General features: G+C 43.9%; 2 protein-coding genes across 10 annotated transcripts; both read right to left on the bottom strand.

The window, feature by feature from the left end:
• Window positions 1–20: 20 nt before the first annotated feature.
• LOC110486565 (rho GDP-dissociation inhibitor 1) lies at window positions 21–16499 on the bottom strand. Of its 8 annotated transcripts, none has more exons than XM_021558274.3 (7): window positions 16371–16499; window positions 16131–16272; window positions 4700–4892; window positions 3222–3305; window positions 2493–2569; window positions 2208–2271; window positions 21–1801 (listed from the first exon to the last, which is right to left on the bottom strand). In XM_021558274.3, exons 3-7 carry the CDS (start codon window positions 4887–4889, stop codon window positions 1602–1604), a joined length of 615 nt encoding a protein of 204 aa, XP_021413949.1. In that variant the 5' UTR covers window positions 4890–4892; window positions 16131–16272; window positions 16371–16499; the 3' UTR covers window positions 21–1601. The 8 variants fall into 8 exon arrangements, with proteins under 8 accessions (XP_021413949.1, XP_021413947.1, XP_036797177.1 ...); XM_021558272.3 differs by having other exon boundaries at window positions 3222–3308; window positions 16371–16485; XM_036941282.2 differs by having other exon boundaries at window positions 3222–3308; window positions 4700–4895; window positions 16371–16483.
• Window positions 16500–17299: 800 nt separating this feature from the next.
• LOC100136054 (THO complex subunit 4) lies at window positions 17300–20660 on the bottom strand. Of its 2 annotated transcripts, none has more exons than XM_090196809.1 (6): window positions 19402–20660; window positions 18770–18916; window positions 18497–18644; window positions 18036–18102; window positions 17772–17946; window positions 17300–17609 (listed from the first exon to the last, which is right to left on the bottom strand). In XM_090196809.1, the coding sequence occupies exons 1-6, from the start codon at window positions 19552–19554 to the stop codon at window positions 17595–17597; spliced, it is 705 nt and encodes a 234-aa protein (XP_090052935.1). In that variant the 5' UTR covers window positions 19555–20660; the 3' UTR covers window positions 17300–17594. The 2 variants fall into 2 exon arrangements, with proteins under 2 accessions (XP_090052935.1, XP_021413942.3); XM_021558267.3 differs by having other exon boundaries at window positions 20350–20660.
• Window positions 20661–22414: the final 1754 nt, after the last annotated feature.

Here is a 22414-nt window from a genome sequence, read left to right as displayed (position 1 = left end):
GATTAAAAAGACACCGGGACTTCCAGTCTGAAGACTTTAATGTGACAGGTGAACAGTGTTCTCCAGGTGGCACACAGAATCAAAACAATACTGAATAATGATCCAGTGAAGCATACTGAACCATTGAAACCAAACAGCCTGAGCCCTACATCACAAGTTATGACATTGATTAATGGAGTGTAGAAAAATATAACACGGTTTTGTATTAAGAGGTCTTGGCTGTTCTCCTTCTACTTAACTCTGGGTCTGTGCACAACTTAGACCTGACCTAAAACATCAGGCCCAAAGTTCAAAACTATTTGTTGAGTTCCCATTCTGAATGTCTGACCTTAGCAGAGAGCAGCTGGTGGTTGTAAAGGCTAGAGGCACAGCCAGTTTTGGTAATCCTAAAGTTGATTCATACTCGAGGTGAGCAGATTAACAACCCTTGTGTGACATTCCTCTCTGCTCACAAGGGCCACCAGCAAGGCCCCATATGAGACGCTAGAGTAATGGAGTTAGTGACTGGAAGAAGGCCTCAAGGTCTGCTTAGAGGGCATTTGACAAGGAGCTCATTTCTTAGTTGTCAACAAAACCAGGTTCTTTATATCAACGTAAACACATTCACATCAGCAAACAGCACTAAAGGTGGTCCACATTGAGACCACTGGATGTGGTGAGGAGGGAAGGGAGCAGAGATGTCTGCTGTTCTCTTTCATGGTCTACTTCTACTGGCTAATTCTGGAAAGAAGGTACAAGCATCTCAATGGTCTGTCTGATCATCTGTTCGCACCTGCACTCAGCCTAAAACTCTTTTACTCAAACCCCGTAGGAGGCTCTCGTAACAATCTGACAGTTCTGTTCTAAAGGCAAATGGCTCTTTGTGATCATTTCCTTCATCGTTAGTTCTACAGGAATCCTCTTTAAGGCCACATGGCTGCTGAATGAACTAGGTAGGGAGGTGAAAACCCTGACCAGGAAGAGGCACACTTGCACCTTCAGCAGGTGGTCACAGTGCCTCTGGTGACTGCCGGTAAGTGCTGTTCATGGCACCTCTTAACGGTTAGGAATTCACACTAGTTCCAGAATAAACTAATTGTGTGGACTCTGGTACATATAATCTACTCAAAGGCTTTCCACTGACAGAGAGCAACGTCCCCAACAAAGAGTACAGAGTGTGGACCTACCACAGCAACACCTTTACAAGGCAGATCATGGTTGTATAAAACAATCAGCAGGAAGGGGGGTAAAGAGGGGATGAAGGGGAAAGGATGGAATTCACACAGTTGATTGACATCCATATCAAGAGCATTAACAAATCAATCTTTCATTTTTTTCATATAAAAAAAAAAGGTTATATACAAACTAACCAAAACAAATTCATGATTGTGCACATGATTTGCTTTCTCCACATATTCAATACTCAGCATCACAAGGAGTGTGTGTGTGTGGGTGGGTGGGGTGGGGGGGGGGGGGGGGGTGACAACGTGACTGGAATGAAACTACTGCAGGGATTGGGGTGGACGAGAGAGCAATTTGCCTTAATTACTTATCACATAATTATGAATGCAAAATAATGGAGGGGGAATAAGAAGAGGGGGAAGAATTAAGTTGACGGGGCCTCAGTCTTTCCACTCTTTCTTGATGTTAAGGTTCCACTCCCAGGAGAGGTGGTCGTGCTTATCGTCATCAGTGAACTTGGACTTGATGTTGTAGGTGCCGCGGGCCAGCATGCCTTTAGGAGCCTCCTCAAGAGGGGTCAGGAACTCATACTCTGCCGGCCGCGGCCCGTAGCTCCCCACCATGTAGTCTGACTTGTCAACTACACAGAGAGAGAGAGAAAAGAGAGGAGGGGCTTAGATTTATTTTCCAAAGTTGCCTCTTGACAAAAACAGTCCACCTCTCTGCGCCACTCCGGAACTATTAACAAGTCATTTAATGGCCGTCTAGGAATGCCAATGTAAATACCTCATCTACTAACTTTACCTCATTTCTGTGTGCACAGGCGAATACAGTCACCTGAGTTGACCAAGCCACTCCCAGATACATCCCTAACCCCTGTTTCCAATGCATATCTGGATATCTGAGATAATTGGATAAGTATAAACAATATGGTCATATCCCCATGTTGTCCTCTAGATGGAAGGTACACTATATTGCTTAACCTTATCCGGCCTTCTCAAATCCTCACAGTAGACAGAGCAAGAAAATGAAACAGCAGAACTTACCCTTGACTCCTTTCCTGTAGGTCTGCTGGGCATACTTCAGTCCCGACACAATCTCCTTGTTGACCTGCAGACAGAGACAATCAGTGATGAGGTCACATCCTCTTTCCACATCCACCCTTCGGATAAGACAGCAGCCCTTTCATGATAGGACATGGTGTGTATTCAGCTTACAATTGAATTTCAATGTCCAAAATAGCTTGATAGTGGCCAAGCTGACACTGGTCATGTTAGTTTGATTGGATAAACAGACATAACACGTTGTTGAAGAAGGCCAGACTCATTCACCTTGAAGCTGATCTTTATCTTGTACTCCACGCCTTCCTTCAGGACAAAGGACTGTTTCTTAAAGGACTCCAGATCTCCTGAGGAGGTCGAGCAGAGAGAAAGAGGTGGCCAGACCACAGAAAGAGAATGTCAGAGACCCTCAGGCAGAGTGAATGCAGGAGCAGTCTATAATTGTGTTCCAATATGTGCAATGTACAAAGTTCTTCCCTGGAAGTAATCGTGTTAGACTGGATGGGTGAAAGGTGTCAGATCAGTGATTCAGCATCTTTAAAAATGTGTTCCAACAGGGTTGTAGTCTGCTATTATAGTGTCCACTAGATGGCGCTTCCCTGTATGTGAGTTCAGCTCTTGGCCCTGGTTTCTTCCCTGTAGGTGGCTCTACAGGCCATATGAGGGCAGAAGAGTCTCAAACCAGCAGAAGAAATGCCTCATTAACTGGAATAATAAAACCAATCCATTAGGAATGGCCCATGGAATATGCCTGATATGTCTACTGGAAAACGTATGTTTGTAAACCAGGTGTTGCGGCTACTATTGACAATTGCGGCTGCTATGAGGCAATGTCTTTTGTCCCCCCCAATGGTAAGCTTCCAACCTCACACATTCATATGGAAAATATTACATGTGCTCACTACAAAGGCTTCTTTTCACACTAAAACACATTAGAAGTCTTTCAATATGGAGCCTTTTCTCAAAATATCATTACAACCACTGTGCTGCTCTACTCACCCTGTAGGTCAAGGGTCAGGGGCAGCGGCGCCGTGTCACACATCAGGGTCAAGCGTGTCACCTGGACATTGGGAGCGTTGGGGTCTACTGGGAGAAAGGGAAAAAATCTAAGCAAAGTACAAGATGTAAAAAATAGTTCATGGTAAACACAAAAAACATTGACTATTATAAGCAGTGCATGTTTAATTCTTTAGAGTCTAAGACATTGGGAGGTTAAGATGCTCATACTATGGATCATTTAGCTATTTGATTTAGAATTTTAGGACCCTTTTAGGTATAATTTAAAAAATATATATATTGATTTTGGCCTTTAACACTAAAGCCCATAGAAACGCATTGAATAACACATTCATGAATGGAAAAAAGGTCAGTCAAAAACAAAATCATAAGAAATAAAAAGGTTAAAGTGTCAATAAAAGGTTAAAGTGTCAGTTCTAGGAGATTATTATTTTTTTAAACTCTGGAAAAAAAGAAAAAATATATATATATATTTTTTTTTACATATTTAACCACTTTTTGGGGTTGGCACAAAACTACCTTAATACTTCCATTTGTTTTTAAAACCGGTGACACAAAATGGAGAATCTCGTTAAAAAGTTATAAATAGAGTGGTCACAATAGTTTCTAGGTCAAACCGTTCCGACGCTACAGACATTTAACGTGAGAAGACCAATTTTCCGGATGTCTCATGGTCTGACAAACACTGTTCTAGCTGTGCCAACTTTCAGATGCGGAAGTATGACATCGGAGGATGTGGTGGATTGAGATGCCTCCAAATGCAAAAAACTTCTCTCTGGCTTAAATTGACTGATTTTGATGGGGATTTGTTTTGTTATGCAACTTAGATTGATGCATCGGTGCGTCAATCAACTCAAGGGGGTTAAATCAATAGGCTGAAGCAGAGAACTACAGCAGTTCATGAAGAACAGTTCAACTGTGAATAATGACATTTGGAAGATGGAAATGAGTATCAGACATAAAACAATGTAAAAATATTTCTACCAGCGATCAGTGGTTCATCAGTCTTTGATACCGCAGCTCCAACTAAAGCCCAGGCGGCTTGGCCTCCTTTCCAGTCAGCAGCCTGTATCTTGCCAGCCTGTATCTAGTTCAGACTGTTGCAGGTGTCAGGGGGGGGGGGGGGGGTAACTCTGTCACTGCTGTACCCACTGAGCACCAAGACTGCCAGCCTGTTGCCCTCTCCCACCCTCTCTTATGGTATTTGCAAACTCATTCAATTAAATCCCTGAAAAGAAAGCCTGCTGAAGGACTTATAAGTAGGAGGAAATTATAAGAAAATAAACAAAGATGGTGGCACAAGATGTGCATTGAGGATGTGGGTTTGTTTGTTAATCAGGTCGAGAGGGAGAGAGAGAAACAGTCTGCAGGGCTGGTGTGTCCAAATTGCATGAGTGCGTCTGCAGAGTGTGTGTGTGTGTGTGTGTCTCTACGTGTGTAATTGGCGCAGCAACACAAACCTGTAGCCGCGGCGGCGTTCCCCAGCAGGGCCTCCTTGTACTTGCGCAGGCTCTCGTCGTCCTTGTCCAGCTCCTGGATCTCCTGCAGACTCTTCTGAGCAGGGGGCTTGTAGTTGACCCCGCCCTCCGCTTCCTCGTTGGCCGCTGCGATGGCCGCCAGCTGCTCCGGGGTGGGATCCTGCTCTGCCATAGTCTACTGAGAGCGAGAGAGACACAGGTCAGGAGGTTTGGTCCAATACGTTGAAAATAGATCAACAAACTGCAAGGCAAAACACTGTAAAACACAGTTGTTACGTAGTGAGCACAAAACACTGTAAAACACAGTTGTTACGTAGTGAGCACAAAACACTGTAAAACACAGTTGTTACGTAGTGAGCACAAAACACTAACACACAGTTGTTACGTAGTGAGCACAAAACACTGTAAAACACAGTTGTTACGTAGTGAGCACAAAACACTGTAAAACACAGTTGTTACGTAGTGAGCACAAAACACTGTAAAACACAGTTGTTACGTAGTGAGCACAAAACACTGTAAAACACAGTTGTTACGTAGTGAGCACAAAACACTGTAAAACACAGTTGTTACGTAGTGAGCACAAAACACTGTAAAACACAGTTGTTACGTAGTGAGCACAAAACACTGTAAAACACAGTTGTTACGTAGTGAGCACAAAACACTGTAAAACACAGTTGTTACGTAGTGCGCACAAAACACTGTAACACACAGTTGTTACGTAGTGAGCACAAAACACTGTAAAACACAGTTGTTACGTAGTGAGCACAAAACACTGTAAAACACAGTTGTTACGTAGTGAGCACAAAACACTGTAAAACACAGTTGTTACGTAGTGAGCACAAAACACTGTAAAACACAGTTGTTACGTAGTGAGCACAAAACACTGTAAAACACAGTTGTTACGTAGTGAGCACAAAACACTGTAAAACACAGTTGTTACGTAGTGAGCACAAAACACTGTAAAACACAGTTGTTACGTAGTGAGCACAAAACACTGTAAAACACAGTTGTTACGTAGTGAGCACAAAACACTGTAAAACACAGTTGTTACGTAGTGAGCACAAAACACTGTAACACACAGTTGTTACGTAGTGAGCACAAAACACTGTAAAACACAGTTGTTACGTAGTGAGCACAAAACACTGTAAAACACAGTTGTTACGTAGTGAGCACAAAACACTGTAAAACACAGTTGTTACGTAGTGAGCACAAAACACTGTAAAACACAGTTGTTACGTAGTGCGCACAAAACACTGTAAAACACAGTTGTTACGTAGTGAGCACAAAACACTGTAAAACACAGTTGTTACGTAGTGAGCACAAAACAACCCCCAAGGCTCTAAAACCCCCCCCAAGGCTCTGTCTTAACGAAAAATGTACACGCCTTTATCAAATTACATCGCAGGAGGACAAGATTAAAAACAGCACACCTGAGCGTACTCCCCGAATACCTTGTCAGGGTGAAAAATGTGTCCTCCCTACAGTACCTCGTCTTCAGGTAAACGACTGGTCTGAAATGACTGCATTGGTAAAAGACGTGTAGTAGAGACCTCACATGCTACTAACTAATGAATCATGTGAGATTGGTTACTTTTACAAGGGAGGGAGGAGGTAAGGATGTTGTATATCCAAACTATTCAAGCAGGGCCAGAGTTTGAATGATGGTAGCAGCAAAGATGGTTTAGTATGAGCCAATAAAAATCCCAGATCACGCTTGAGGTGATGTCATGGCGACATTGGCTAGCTAAGCTCATGCGCAGAAATACGTCATCAGGTCTAGGAGTCGTCTCGCGCCGAACTGCGGGTGTGCAGGCCATCAAATCAAAGGCACTCCTTCGATATAAAGTTGTTTTTGACAAAAATGAAAACGTGTCACTTTGTTGAGTAATAACATGTTTCTCGAAAATGAAAAACTAAGGAATCATTTTGCACTTCTCTCATTGACTCTCAAACCCTGGTCTGGCCTCCAGTCTGCTTCGCATGGGTTCCCAGAAGTCTTGCGATATTGGGCCTCTGGGTTTAGAAACTCTGTGGTAGCAGTCAACACGCCATTTCCCAGATGCTCATTAGGATCCTTTAAATAAATCTGATTTGCATGCATTGTGAGGCAGGCACCAGGTTAATAGGTTGTCCTGGTAGATGATTATGGATTTACATCCTTTTCTCATTGCATTTTGACCTCAGCAGACTCATTGCTGCTCTGAAACAATACCCAATCACACACACAGAGCCAGGGCATGTGACTGAGACTAACCAGAACTTTCTATTGCGATAAAGATCTCTGGGCCTGATTCACAAGTCCTGGCTTGGACTACATTGGACACAGTCCCAGCATGGAGGTCAGACCAGAGAGGGGCCAGCGCTGTACACGCTGGGGGGAACCACAGTGGGCTGGTTGGTCGAAAAGCAGAGCTTCATCTCAACTCAAACCCTCTCCCTCCCTCCTCTACCACACTGTTGTGAGCTACAGTCAAGCTTCTGTGGATCAAGCAGATAACAACATGCTAATGTGGGGAGCAGCACCCAGCTGCACTGCATTACCAGTCAACATCAATTAGGGTCTGGGGAGAGTGATGCTACGCAGGAATCAGGACAATGATATTAGAGGGAGGGTCCTCTTGCCAGAGAGGTGGGTGTCGTGAGGAGAGAGCGGTGAGTGTTGAAATCAACCTTTCCCCCCAGATAGGGAAGGGAAAGGGGATACCTAGTCACTTTCAAAACAGAATGCATTCAACTGAAATGTGTCTTCTGCATTTAACCCAACCCCTCAGAGTCAGAGAGGTGCGGGAGGGCTGCCTTAATCGACATCCCTGTCATCAGCGTCCAGGAGCAGTTGTTGTTGGGGGTTAACTGCCTTGCTCAAGGGCAGAATGGCAGATTTGTCCACCTTGCCAGCGACCTTTTGGTTACTGGCCCAAAACTCTTAACCACTAGGCCAGGGGTTCACTTTTTTACTCTGGCCCCCTTCCAACATGGGGTAACATCCTGCACCCCTATTTCTACGGGTACAAGCACTATTCATGACACAAACTGTTCACACCCCTCTAGTTACGGTACATGGGGGAACATCCTGCACCACCCCTATTTCTACGGGTACAAGCACTATTCATGACACAAACTGTTCACACCCCTCTAGTTACGGTACATGGGGGAACATCCTGCACCACCCCTACTTCTATGGGTACAAGCACTATTCATGACACAAACTGTTCACACCCCTCTAGTTACGGTACATGGGGGAACATCCTGCACCACCCCTACTTCTATGGGTACAAGCACTATTCATGACACAAACTGTTCACACCCCTCTAGTTACGGTACATGGGGGAACATCCTGCACCACCCCTACTTCTATGGGTACAAGCACTATTCATGACACAAACTGTTCACACCCCTCTAGTTACGGTACATGGGGGAACATCCTGCACCACCCCTACTTCTATGGGTACAAGCACTATTCATGACACAAACTGTTCACACCCCTCTAGTTACGGTACATGGGGGAACATCCTGCACCACCCCTACTTCTATGGGTACAAGCACTATTCATGACACAAACTGTTCACACCCCTCTAGTTACGGTACATGGGGGAACATCCTGCACCACCCCTACTTCTATGGGTACAAGCACTATTCATGACACAAACTGTTCACACCCCTGTAGTTGGCGAAGGTAACATTTTTGCAGGTTTAAAGCTAATTTCCTGCAATTCTATACATTTTGTCATGGGGTACAGAAATGTTGTTGCAGTTGTAAAGCTAATTTCCTGCAATTCTACACATTTTGTCATGGGGTACAGAAATGTTGTTGCAGTTGTAAAGCTAATGTTCTTGCAATTCTATACATTTTGCCATGTCTAATGTTTATTCATGTGTTATTTGGGTGACTCAAACATTACAACAAAATCTGTGGCAAAAAACCTAGATAAAAAATCTTTAGCCGACATGGCCTAGTTGATCTTTGGACATTTCTGACAAGTTATAAATAGCTCTCCAGTCTACAATGACTGAGGAAAACTGATGATACACTACTCAACTCTTGTGCATTCTACTATTACAGCTTTTAAAAAAGCCAGACAGAGTTTTTCTATTTTGGGGGTGGGGGGGCTGACACCCTTTGCCCCACAATTTGGGAACCACTGCACTAGGCTACCTGCCGGTTAAGTACTGTAGTAAAATAGAGGCCTACGTCTAGCCTGCATGTCCAAATGTATATGTCTAGCTGGTGTAATACCTCTGCTACACCGAGATGATTTCATAACACTGCTGCTCTGTGCATTCTGTCTTCCTTCATGAAGACAGGCCTCCTTGTTCTTCGTGGTATTGTGAGTGATTGGCACAGAGCGCCTCTCTGTATCCGTGTACACACCACAGACAGTCAGCAGCGTAGTCTTCAGTGGTAGCAGTTCAGCGTGATGGCGCCAATGCCATGCTGCATTTTCTACTGATGCATTAGTGATTTACTGCAGTACTGCATCTAATACTTTAAAAGGTTCACTTTACCACAGACCAATAGTTTTTTTCCCCCCACAACAATAAATGACAGACCTATTCCTTCTCTGGGTAAAAATCTTAAACTCTGCACTGACAGGGCAGGTCAAGGCTACTTCTAGTGCTTTTCTCAGCTTACTATACTTTGTTAAGTGGAATTTCAACTGAGAGACTGTAAATCCATTGACTCAATTTGTTACTGGGGAACTGACACCAGCTGGCTGCAATTACATTGCAACAAAGCAAATCAACTCGGGAAAAAGCTATTCAACTTGGCCTGTGCTGTAGCACTGTGTAATTACACCGTAATACACAAGTGTATTAGTGTAATACAATCAATTAACTGAGCAACATTGAGTATCTCTGATGAATTGTAAAACAGAAAATGGCAAGAGCAAGAATACTACTTTGACAAAGGGCCCTGGCAAACCTCCACTGACACAACACAGAACAATGCCAGTATGTTTGTGGATGTCAGTCAGTTCACAGGAAACCACCTAACCAACAACGAGACAGGAAGCCTAGGCTATGCTATATATCACACACTGTCATGCTCATGCAGCAGTCGAGTTTGAAACACACTTGTTCAAGGACCGTAGTAGCTCACACATTCCAATATAACGAGAGAAAACTTAGCCCCATAACAATAGTAGAAAAACATAACAAAACAGGCTTGTGCTCTAAAAAGCCACGTAGAACGCCTCGGGGGAAGAGCAATGTGTGAAAGATTTTATTATTGGGCTACACACAAACACGCAACTGCAAAGAGAAAAAAAGACAAGTTCAACATTGATGTTGTGCCATGAGCAAGACTCCAGATGTTGAACACAGACGCCGGTATTACCTTGGTGACATAACACCATAAAAACTCCAGCTCAACACCAATCCCAGCAATAGTACATTAAAATCACACCACTGCAAACAAGGGCTCCTGTCTGGCTCTCAAACCTCTCACCACACTAACCAGTTCCACCCCCTCCTCGCTCTGTAATCCTCTCCCTCCCTCTGCCCCTCTCTGTTTTGCATAGCGCCTGATATACACAGATGGACCTGCGCCAAGCAGGAACAGGGAGCACGTTGCACCATTTTTCCCCAAACAGGGCCTCTCCACATTCTCATTAAAGCAGAAATTCCTGTTCTGTTAGCAGTAGTGTGTTTTGGTAGCTCAGCTGTGCAAATGTGTGTGAAGTTGGAGAAATAGTGAGAAGGACATGTTGTTAGGGGTGGGAGGGGAGGACGGTACCAGATTCAGGGATACTGTGCCATCTTTCTCATGTCATCTCTATTAATTTGGCAGTCGCTCCTCATGTGCTAGCCTAGATCCAGGCCTGAGCCTTGGTGGACTGCCGCTACATACCGAGTTGTCCCCCATGATTGGTGTGGTGATAAATGAGAGGGAATACTTCAGGAGTGCTATATTTCTCTGCTGCTAACGCACACCACAACACAGCCCCTCATGACTGGCCTGCTGTTGGGTCAAGCGGCTACAGCTGGAGGGGGTGTGTGCATCACAATAAGTGGATCGATAAAAAGAGGGGGTGAGGTGGGGGACAGGAAATAGTGACAAACAAGAGGGTGAAAAACAAAAATCATACTGTTGAGAGTACTAGGATGGGAGTCAGGGTGGCTAGAGTTTAAAAAAAATAGTACAATGCAACAATTATCATGAGATACATATTTTAGTAGGAAGTTACAACGGATGTGAGGCACCATCCGAGCAGTGACCCACTTCAGTCTCACACGTTTATCAGTGTGGCCATTGCTTGGCATGACTGCCTAATGCCCATAGGCAAACACGTAGACTATAAATACTGTTCAATAGTTGGCAGCCATCTCATTCTCAACACAGTTTGGCTTGCATAGAATAAGTTATTGGAGCACGTTCAGTTTCTGGCTTGACCAACCACGTCAAGATAATGATTCATATGCGATCTTCACTAAGCACGAAATGGATGATTGGGTCAATTATAGGTCCATTGAGCTCAATGAAATAGATTAAGCCTAGTTTCAACAATAACATAAGTCCCAATACACATTTTTCCACCAGCTGACATGGCACAAATACTGACTGACTACGGAAATAAGGTCTTGTTCACTCGTCACTGCTAAGTGACATGTTTTGGTGTAACTGAGGTATAAATACAGGTAGTGATCGGCTTATGTGTCAACATTGAACCCCTCACACTGGTTCTTACCACTGGTTGCTAAATAAATACCAATAGCTTTAATTGGAGGATTATCCCCATTTGATCAGGTCCAGGAATAGTCATCCAAGCACTCTGGTTTCTAGAGTAGCTGACACCAAGATTAGGGCTGTTCCTTAGCAACAATTAGAGCAGTAAGATTATTGGGACAGAGATTACTGCTAATAAGGCAATTGGGGAATAGCAAAGGGGAAGTGTTTGGGGGTGTCAGTGGTGACACATCAAGATGATTCCCCTGACAAACCTCTTTGGTGTCCACTACAGATTCAAGGGTCTTCATTACCAAATTGAACAAGGGCGAGACACGCCTCCCGAGTTGATGAAAATGGCTAAAGACATTGTGGTTGATGGAGGCTTTCTGTAAGCAGGACACAAACATAAAGAAGTTCAGCACAGGTCAGAGTTGGAAGTGACATAAACTCAAAGACAAAACCTTAAGTTCCTCTTTTCCTTCAAAGTTAGTTCAGTTTAACCGGAACAGATTCTATAAGAATTTAACGACTGCATAGGGCTATGTTTTGGATGACTGGCTGCGAATGTTTATTGAATTGTTTTATTTCTGCCTTTTCTATTCCAGACATTCTGAAATTCACTAAAGCATCCCATGTATGTAACTTTAGTCTTTCTGTGTCAGAAACCAGATCTTAATCACCCCCCAAAAAAGGCAAACAAAGGGTTCCTCAAGAAATTTCCAGCTCATAAATCATTCTTCTGTAGTAAAGGTCACATAGCTGTCTTTTATTTGTATTTATTCTTTTCCAACTAACCCATTCACTTGTACTCTCATAGGACTTCACCTTTGACATTTCACAGGGAAGAGTACAGGAAAAGGACAGCACAAGCCTGACAGCAATTTGAACGGAATTTTAATAGATGACAAGATACATTACAAATGCTAAAATAGAAGCATTTACTGCAATCTAGTGTCTCAGCCATGTCTAAGGCAGAGTAAAACATTTTTTTTTATTTAAATAATAATAAAGTGATCGCCCAAGTGTATTCTGCAATAAAGAACAGCTGGCATTGTCCAAAAGCTACAATTATCTTTAAACCACAGACGGGGAGGAGAAATGGCAGTCAGGACAAGAGAAGAAGAGATTGAGAAATCAGGGATTACGTACTCATTCATTGGGCTGAACTCCAGCTCCAGGCAGGTCTCTGATAAACCTACCTAATCACTGACACAACCGCCTCCAGGAACGTTGTGCTGTACCAACCTTAGATTTGGCAAGCAGCCTGGATACTCTTTTTACTCTGACTCCTAATGTCACACACAAAACATCTATGGCTATTTTGATCCTCTCTGTTCGGTCTCCCTCCCTGTCATAGACCTAGCTCTAAAAGTGAACTTTAGCATTTCTCCCTTTCCTCCCCACAGGACGCACCGTTTCATGTGTCCTTGTGATGTAGCTTTGTGACGCCCTTCTAGACTTATGTGCCATTCACCAGAGTGCTTGACTTCCTTGTGCTCTGCAGCACTTTTGTCAACTGTGATTGTGTTTCCTTCATGTTCTGCCGACAACATGACTCACATCCGCCAGTTAGAGAAGAGGACTGTGTTTAACCACATGTTGGACTGCACTTAAACACACATAGTAATGCAAAAGGCTTCTAAATGATCCCCTTGACTTCCCTGTAAGCTTTTCTCCACCTGACGTAAACCCCATTGCAGTCTTGATTTGTTAGCAGGTATTCAGGTAAGCAACGCTGGCTTGATGTAATGTCAGACACGCTGGGCTGCTGCACAAAGCAGAGGATGCAGCGCTAAATGCAGAACAGTGCCTTCAGGAAGGATTGTGCCTCGCAGAAATGATGCCATGCAGGAGGCACTCATTTCCACAGAGTGAGACATGAATAAACAGCGCAGAGAGGAGTCAAAATTGAGGAAGTATCAGACGAAAGAGAAAAATATATTCTACCTCAAGGGGGGAAACTAGAACAAATACGGTCTGAGCATTAAAAATAACCGGTCTGAGAAATCACTCTGTATAGACACAGCAGGAAGCTGAGAGTGAACGGGAGTGCCAAGGTGCCAGCTGAAAGGTCAGGGCTCTCTCCCTGCACGGTGGGGGGGCTTAGCGAGTAGCGACACATGCCCAGATTATGTCTGCCTCCCTTGGTAACAACAAGGCAACAGCATCCACTACGGACAGCAATAAGCCTACTGTTGTATGGTGGCTCCATTCAGTTGGGCTTTTTAATGTGGCATCATTGACAGAGCAATGACCTAATGATGGGTGGTAAACTTGATGGCACTAGTCATGTGGTCTGAGGAATATCTCAACATCTGCAACAAGAAACCAAAAAGTATGCACAGTGTAACGTTTGCCCTTTGGTGGATGACAGCAATGACTAAATAAGGACATATCCTGCATGAAGGGAAGCCATTTCCTTTTGAATGAGGTGTATGTGAAGGCTGATATCCCCTGGGGTACATTTGGGGGTTGTGTGGTCTGTTGTTCAGTCTAAGCCACAGTACAATGAGGAGGAACAGCAGAAGAGAAGAGCTAATCTTTAACACTGCTGTATGTGTGGAGATGCTGGCCAGTGTCCTCGTTTCTAGTCCCTTGCGAGTTACAGCAAAAACAGAAGGAACTGACAGGCAGAAAGAGGACAGATAGCCAACTGGCTCTGAGAGAAAAGGGGTCAACATCAGGCCTGGTTCTTGTCATGACAGGCTATAGGAGGGGGTGGAATGTGTGGGAGGCGTCATTAAATCTCCATACCTCCATTGTGGCGAGTTGTCTTTATGTACACTGTGTGCTACATATTGTAGGCCATCAGATGGTGCTGTGCTCAGCCCTGAATTTAATCTCCTTTGGTTTGCTACAATTTCCCCAACCAGATCCCCTCCCTTAATGCAGAGTGACAGGGAAGTAGAGACAAGGAGGTTTAAGCGTAGTGATTACTCCACGATTCCAGGAACCAATCTTAACCTGATTTTTGATAAAAACGCACAGATATTTTTCTTCTTAAAGTGAGCAAGCTTCCATCTCTCTCCTAGCTAATTTCTAACCTCCATTACAGGATTAGCTACATGGCTGTGGGTATTGTCCAAGGCATGTGGTTGTCGAATGAGAAGTTAACACTTACATATCAATCCAAAGGCTGGGAAATTCTCTAAAAAGTCCTATTAAATAACATAGCATAGAAAACATGAAACCAATTATTGTTGAAAGGGGTTTACTGAAAAACATCACATCAGAGATTTAAAATCTCTAGTCCTACTCAAAACAAAACAAGTCAGTAGAAAAACAGCATTCCAGAAGAGAAAACAATGGTAGTTGCAGTGGTGAGCTGCCATTGATTGGATAGTGGTAAAGGGGACAGATGCCCAAAGTATCCCTATGGATCAATACCCCCCATTGCCACAAACTGACAGGGTAATACAAAATGTCACATGAACTAAATAACAGACTAGTGAAGCCCTAACGCTGAAAATATGAAGAAGCTATTTGGCTTGAAGTGTATATCAATTAAGTCAACATGACATGTCCCTCGACCTCTGGAAAGATACATATGTAGAGTTATTGTTTTTATTCCTGTTGCATAGAACATTGTAAGCTTGTTGAGTTAATAACAAGGCTAGGGGACCTTTGAACTGCTGAACATCCAGCAGATGCTATAGTGTTCTTATGTAGGTCGAAAAGAGCAAAAAATGTAGCAGCCTGGCTTTTGAAATGTTAGTATGTTTGCTTTACCTTACAGATACTATAAATCGTTTTACTTACAGTGAGTGAACTACCTGTAAATTGATAATACTAAGAGGAAAGGGTTAAATTTGGTGAAGACCTAAGACTCGCCCTGGCCTACTCTCCAACAGAAGGAACTAGAACTCTACCGCGCCATTCGTCAGAAACAGGAAGGAAAGGGAGGCTTCACGTTCAGGAAAAAGCCAGCCCTCGTAGTTTTGCAAGCATGTCACCGCCAGTCTGTCGGGTTACTGGGCCTAATAATTTTCAGAAAAGATGCACACGTTTGTATGCCACAAAAACACGTCCTAACAGATATGCTGACTGGGTTTAAAAGTTGCATTATTTGAAGTGTGCCAGTCAGTTGGTGAGTCCTCCTGGATCCGTCAGTCAAATCTGAACTTCATTAGGCCTATTTTAAATATACATCTGTATCAAACTCCCTTTCAGAGAGTGTATATAAATAATATTTGCAGCAATTTACAGGATTCGCTCATTCCCTTCAATCAAGTTTAAGAAAAATATGTTCAATGCTGAATCACCGCGGAAAATAAACTTGCATTCCAGGAAGTGTCAACTGCTGACAGAACGTGAGCAATTTTCATGAGATGAAAAGTTAGCCTATACATACCCATTCATTGGGTCTGAACAAACAATTAACTTGTTTCTCTTGAATAGTGTTTTGAAATTCATTTAATGACTTGTTTAGTCGACAGGATCTAATCACAGATCAATTTAGTGGATATTCACAAGGATAGCTTACCTCCATGGAAAGAGATTAATTATTTAATTATTACAGTGATAAGTAAACTGGCAGCAACCATAGAGCAAACATCAGTTCCTGGTCTGCGTCACAATTAAGATGAGTAATCTACACATCCTGAAGTTGCTAGTTAGCATGTAACAAGTTGCACGAGTAACCAGAACTTGCAACTCTGTACTACCAAACATGGAAGTACAAATGAGCGTTTTAGCTTAAATGTAGACACATTTTTGAAAAGTTGATAAAACACTCTCGGACCTTACCGTAATGCTGCTGCTACACTGGAGTACGCGCCACTGAATGGCGAGGAGGGAGCAGCTCAAATCAAACGCACAGCACGCTTCCGGGAATATTGACTCGCACTACAAAGGCTGTCCGAATGTAGGCGGGCGCTCAACAACAAGCCTGGTGTAAAGTGCACTAGTCAGGTAAATGCTCGTTACCATAAACTCGCGAATGTATTTGTAGACTAGAATACACGTATAGTAAATTAGCGCAATTACCTTAGAGTATGAAAATTCGCAAACAATCACGTCATTTGAGAGCCCAGATGGGACAGGAATGACCTTATCAAGTACAGAGTAACAGACCATGTTTTTAAACATCAGTAATGGACAGACTGCAAAACAGACAAAGTAGCCTTAGCAAAGCAATGTTACTCAATGGACTATGTGGCCATCTAGTGGTTTAGCCTAGGTAACGCAGTCACTTATACATCCTTTGGATCTGGGCGAATCAAATGTGTCGCAGTTGCGTCAAATTTGGTCTAATTGTAGTAAAACGACAGGATAGTTTACGTCGCCAAATATGACACCTCTTTTTTTAGACATTTTCCCATGTCCTATTGCACCGTTGGGTGCAGTGTACTTTAGCTAAGATGTGCATGACAACCTCAGTACTTTCAGTGTCCGGCTGTTGCACAATGTTTGGAACCAGAGACACAATGTTTGGAACCAGAGATTTGGCACTGCAAAAGTCTATGTGGCATAGGCCCTTAAAGCCATAACGTCAAATAGCTAACAAGATGGCTACACTGACCATCTTCATTGCCCCTTATTTTTGCTCCATGCACACTACTTGCTCACACTGACCCGACATGCACTTCTGCTGCTGTTTATCATATACCCTGATGCCTAATCACCTTAACTCTACATATCTACCTCTACCACAAATCTCATTCCCCGCACATTGTAAATATAGTATTGGCACTAACCCTGTAGAAAGCTTACCTTTGTGTGCTTATATCTTTGTTGTACTTTATAGTACTACCGATATTGATCACTGCATTGTTGTGAACGAGCAAACAAGTTGTATTTTAATTGTCACATACTATGTAAACAATGTGAAACCCTTACTTGCAGGCCTCCCAACAATGCAAGGGATTTCTCTGTACTTGTGCACGTGACAACAAAAAACAAATCAGTCAGTATGGTTAATTTGTACTGCAGGGTTTATTACAATGATCTACGGGGAAAGGAATCAGAGCAGCAAGGAAAGCCCCACTCACCCCCTTAAACCTACAGTCAAAACCAATATTTTTTTTCCAAAAAACAAAAATTGGTAAAAAAAAAAACACATTGGAGAATTTAAAAGGATTGATACAAATTTAAATCACACCAGAAGACATTTAAGTGTAAAATGTCCTGCATCTTCAACGCTGTAACAACAGCGACTGTCCTCATGTTCAGCCTGGAGAGTAATGCAGCCTGGAGGATTCACCTAGGCTCTTAGCTTGTTTCCATCTGGGGTGGGTGGAGGAAACGCATCAGATAAAACGCATGCTACCATAGTAGGCCTGTCCCATCATTAATTTCCAACGCCATATACATGTGGGACAAATGTTTTTTTTTTAAACTTCCTACAACACTCCATAACCCCTTTCTCATTTTCAAACCGAGACTCACCCTGGCATTGTAGGCATCTAACTGGGCATCCAGCTCTTCAGCGGAAAGTGGCTTAGTGCTTCCCCCGCGGCCACCTCGGCCCCTGCCTCCTCCACGTCCTGCTCCACGTCCTCTCTGCATCCCTCTAAACCCACCACCACGACCCCTGTTCATGCCACCACCTCCTCGATTCATACTGTAGAACATCTGAACATTAGCACTTTCCATTCATGACACTTATCATTGGCTCAGGTTGTTTTGGAAAACAGCTCAATCTTAACTTACCCCTGCATGGGTGGTCGTCTTTGTGTGTCGATCTGTGATGTGACAAGTTGTATGTTCATGGGACGCCCTGCAAGAGAAAGTATTCAGGTTATCACCAGCAAGAGTAGTGTGCTGAAGATAAACATCCATATGGCGCAGTAGTTCTTTGCATCAGTGTCGACTCCGGCGGTGTGGTTATTTGTTTAAATTGTTCTTTAAACGCCATGAGTTGGCTTTGATGAGTTAAACGTCCATTTTCTGTAAGAGAACTAGTAAAACAAGCTAACTACCTGGTCTGAACATGGATGGCAACCACCTGAGCACACATTTAAGTTTTAACCTTCAGCAACTTGAAGGTTGGATGAATATACAGTGTCAGCATGGTGAAAGACACCTCAGCAGCACAAAACAATTAAATGTTTCAGCAAGGTACAAATGACATAGTATTTGTGGCAATTGTCAAAGCCAAATGAGAAACCTACCATCAAGTGGTACACCGTTGTACTGTTTCATAGCTTTTAGAGCATCTGCCTTCCTCTCAAAGTGGACATCTGCAGTGCCTAAGCTCCTGCCCGACCGGTCATAGTGAACAGCTGCCTTCTTCAGTGTACCAAACTCTGCAAAGAGCTCCTGCAGTGAGAGAAACCATGTATTGTGATTGTAAGTGATTTCAAGTGCCATTTTGGAAATGCTAAGCCAAGGCAAATAAGCCATTTCTAAAGAGTTAACCAAGTCAAAAATAAAATTAGATGTACCTGAATATCTGCGTCTGAAACGCCGAAGTCGAGATTGGAGACAAGAAGCTTCCCTCCGGTTTCCACACCAGCGCCACCCCCAACACTGGCATTGAAGCCATGATTGCCGTACATGTCGTGTTGCCATTTATCAGGAATCTGCTTGGGCTGCAACAGATGAAAGAGAACGAACCTGCTAACTTCAGGCTCCCCTGTCTCTGCCAATCACAGAGTCCAGTCCACACAGCTGGGTAGGTGCTGGGGAGACCAGGGAATACACAGCCAACAGGGCCAGGTGGTTGGCACACTGCTACCCCATGGAAAATCCCAGCATTCCCTGCCCAGTGCCCACCCAATCACTACAAGCAAGTAAACCAGTTCAAAAACAGGACACATGGCAACATATCAATTCTAGACACTAGACCAAGTTAACAGGTCTTAAAGCATTTTGCTAAAACTGATGGGCCCTACTAAAAAAATGAAACATTTCCCATAATATAATGGTGTGCATTAACGTCTGAGGCTATTTTCATCAACATTTAGCAGTGAACAAGTCATTAATAACAGTACACGTTTACTCGCTACCATCTGCACTCCGCTCCCACCCCCTTGTTGGCTAACTAGGCTAGCAATGTCGCCCACTGTTCTCTTGCCATCTGCTCCTCCACCAAAGGCTCTCCAGGCGGCCATCCTCCAGCGAGAGTAGTATGCTGAAGAAAGTCATCCATCCGTATGGCGCTGTAGTACTTTGCATCAGTGTCGACTCCAGCTGTGGTTATTAGCTTAAATTGTTCTTTAAAAGCCATGAATTGGCTTTGATGAGTTAAGTGTCCATTGTCTGAAAGAGACAACTAGCAAAATAAAGTACGCCAACTACCTGGCCGGAACATGGATGTCAACCATCTGAGCGTCCATTTTGAAACCACGCCATTTTGATTGAGTTGTGACGAGTAACATTACTAGAAATGTGGAGATAAAAATATGTATGTAATAAGAGGGGGAAAAGTCCACTGCTCCATCCATAAAGGACACCGTTCTGTGTTGACATGGTGCTGCTCAAAGGGGATTGTGTTAACCCGCCTGCCACTCCCAAACAAAAGGATAAGAGTGCAGGATGAAACGCCAAAAGTTGCCTCTGCTACAAAAAAAAAAAATCATCCAAATGCAACGATATTCTTCGATGCAGTGCCGTTCGGTGGTCCAACAAGTGACTTTCTGGGTCGAAAGAGACTGCGACAGACCATGAAATCAATATTTCATTGATTGAAGATGCTGAATTCAAAATGGCGCCTTCTGGGCCTTGTAGGTTAGCAGCTTTTCCAGAGTTAGCAACTAGCTAACCTGCTCCAAAAGCTTATTCTCAAAAAGTGGTAACAGGCATGGGTTTGGGTGGACAAGGATACATTATGTGCATTATATCTCCATGCAATTTAAAGGGTTTCCCTTGGTTAATTCGAGAGAAATTCGATTAGCTAGCTAAGTGCCTCTCGACTAGCAAGCTAGCCATTGATTGCATTGGGAGCAGCTAGCAAGCCTGAAGATTAGGACGTCGCGCAGGCATTTTTCCTTTTTCGCAGCCCATTCCTCTAAATTTCTCATACCCTGCTGTATGGCGTAGGTCTTGCTCTGCCACGGCTCAGGTTCGGTCGGTTCCTCATGGGGCCCGATCCTCCACCTCGGCCCCCAAAGCCTCCACCAGCTGCTCCACGGCCAACACCACCACCTCGGCCCACGCCAGAGCCTCCCCGGCCACGGCCTCTTCCACCACCACGGCCTCCTGCGCCCCCTCTCTGCTGCCTGTTCTGCTTGATGATGTCGTCTAGAGACATATCCATCTTATCAGACATTATGCAGTTTCAATTACGCTAAGAACTGTTAGCGAACTAAAAACTAGCCTGACGGATCCCTGCCTTAAGTATAAAAAACGTGGTAATAACCCGGCGGTACTACTCAGTTGCGTGAGAAAAAAAACCGCTAAAATGGAGCGCAAGCTGTCTTTATAGCCACGAGCCCTCGTTACGTGAGGACGGATGACGCTGTCAGTGTCCGCTTGTTGTGCGCCGCCCCTTCCACAGTTTTACTCAGGTTATGCTGTTAATTAAATCAAGAAGGGACCATTTGAAATTGATCCCTTGAGTCATATCACTACAAAGACCTGTGCTGCTATTATCAGTGCAGCAGCGCAATGGTCTCGAATTTACTGTACTGCTGGTTATACAAAAATAGATAGATCTGACATATTCCTTGATAGTTGGTGCAATTCGGCTTGGCCCCTCAGCCATCCGAGACATGGCCTGGTCACCCCTCTACCATCTAGAAGGTAGAGACAGTACAGGTGCATCAAAGCCGGGACCAAGAGACTTTAAAACAGCTTCTATCTCCATGCCATCAGACTGTTAAATAGTCACCACTAGCCGGCTTCCCCCCAGTTCACTGCCCTGAACTTAGGGCACTTTTACTAGCCAGCTATCTTAGAGACAGGGTTCAATTCTCGGGCCGACTCTTTTCTCTGTATATATCAATGATGTTGCTCTTGCTGCGGGCGATTCCCTGATCCACCTCTACGCAGACGACACCATTCTGTATACTTCTGGCCCTTCCTTGGACACTGCGATCTAACCTCCAAACGAGCTTCAATGCCATACAACACTCCTTCCGTGGCCTCCGACTGCTCTTAAACACTAGTAAAACCAAATGCATGCTTTTCAACCGTTCACTGCCTGCACCCGCACGCCCGACTAGCATCACCACCCTGGATGGTTCCGACCTAGAATATGTGGACATCTATAAGTACCTAGGTGTCTGGCTAGACTGTAAACTCTCCTTCCAGACTCATATCAAACATCTCCAATCCAAAATCAAATCTACAGTCGGCTTTCTATTTCGCAACAAAGCCTCCTTCACTCACGCCGCCAAACTTACCCTAGTAAAACTGACTATCCTACCGATCCTCGACTTCGGCGATGTCATCTACAAAATAGCTTCCAATACTCTACTCAACAAACTAGATGCAGTTTATCACAGTGCCATCTGTTTTGTTACTAAAGCACCTTATACCACCCACCACTGCGACCTGTATGCTCTAGTTGGCTGGCCCTCACTACATATTCGTCGCCAGACTCACTGGCTCCAAGGTCATCTACAAGTCCATGCTAGGTAAAGCGCGGCCTTATCTCAGTTCATGATGGCAACACCCACCCGTAGCACGCGCTCCAGCAGGTGTATCTCACTGATCATCCCTAAAGCCAACACCTCATTTGGCCGCCTTTCCTTCCAGTTTTCTGCTGCCTGTGACTGGAAGAATTGCAGAAATCACTGAAGTTGGAGACTTTTATTTCACTCACCAACTTTATACATCTGCTATCTGAGCAGCTAACCGATCACTGCAGCTGTACATAGTCCATCTGTAAATAGCCCACCCAATTTACCTACCTCATCCCCATACTGTTTTTACTTATTTACTTTTCTGCTCTTTTGCACACCAGTATCTCTACTTGCACATGACCATCTGATCATTTATCACTCCAGTGTTAATCTGCTAAATTGTAATTATTCACCTACCTCCTCATGCCTTTTGCACACAATGTATATAGACTCTTTTTTTTCTACTGTGTTATTGACTTGTTTATTGTTTACTCCATTCCATGTGTAACTCTGTGTTGTTGT

This window comes from Oncorhynchus mykiss, chromosome 13, assembly GCF_057628025.1.
Source record: "Oncorhynchus mykiss isolate SJ-2025 chromosome 13, ASM5762802v1, whole genome shotgun sequence".
Classification (NCBI taxonomy): domain Eukaryota; kingdom Metazoa; phylum Chordata; class Actinopteri; order Salmoniformes; family Salmonidae; genus Oncorhynchus; species Oncorhynchus mykiss.
Note: the sequence above shows the minus strand (reverse complement) of the source record. Positions and strands in the feature narration are given on the sequence as shown.

Excerpts from the sequence above, each read along its gene's own strand:
- LOC110486565 (XM_021558272.3), bottom strand. The coding sequence starts at position 4,889 with ATGGCAGAGCAGGATCCCACCCCGGAGCAGCTGGCGGCCATCGCAGCG. Across the intron at positions 2,570-3,221 it reads CCTGACCCTTGACCTACAGG|GAGATCTGGAGTCCTTTAAG; the intron begins GTGAGTAGAGCA and ends CGACCTCCTCAG. Across the intron at positions 2,272-2,492 it reads AGATAAAGATCAGCTTCAAG|GTCAACAAGGAGATTGTGTC; the intron begins GTGAATGAGTCT and ends CTCTGTCTGCAG.
- LOC100136054 (XM_021558267.3), bottom strand. The coding sequence starts at position 20,595 with ATGTCTGATAAGATGGATATGTCTCTAGACGACATCATCAAGCAGAAC. Across the intron at positions 18,917-20,349 it reads GACCTACGCCATACAGCAGG|CCCAAGCAGATTCCTGATAA; the intron begins GTATGAGAAATT and ends CATCTGTTGCAG. Across the intron at positions 18,103-18,496 it reads CAACGGTGTACCACTTGATG|GGCGTCCCATGAACATACAA; the intron begins GTAGGTTTCTCA and ends TTTCTCTTGCAG.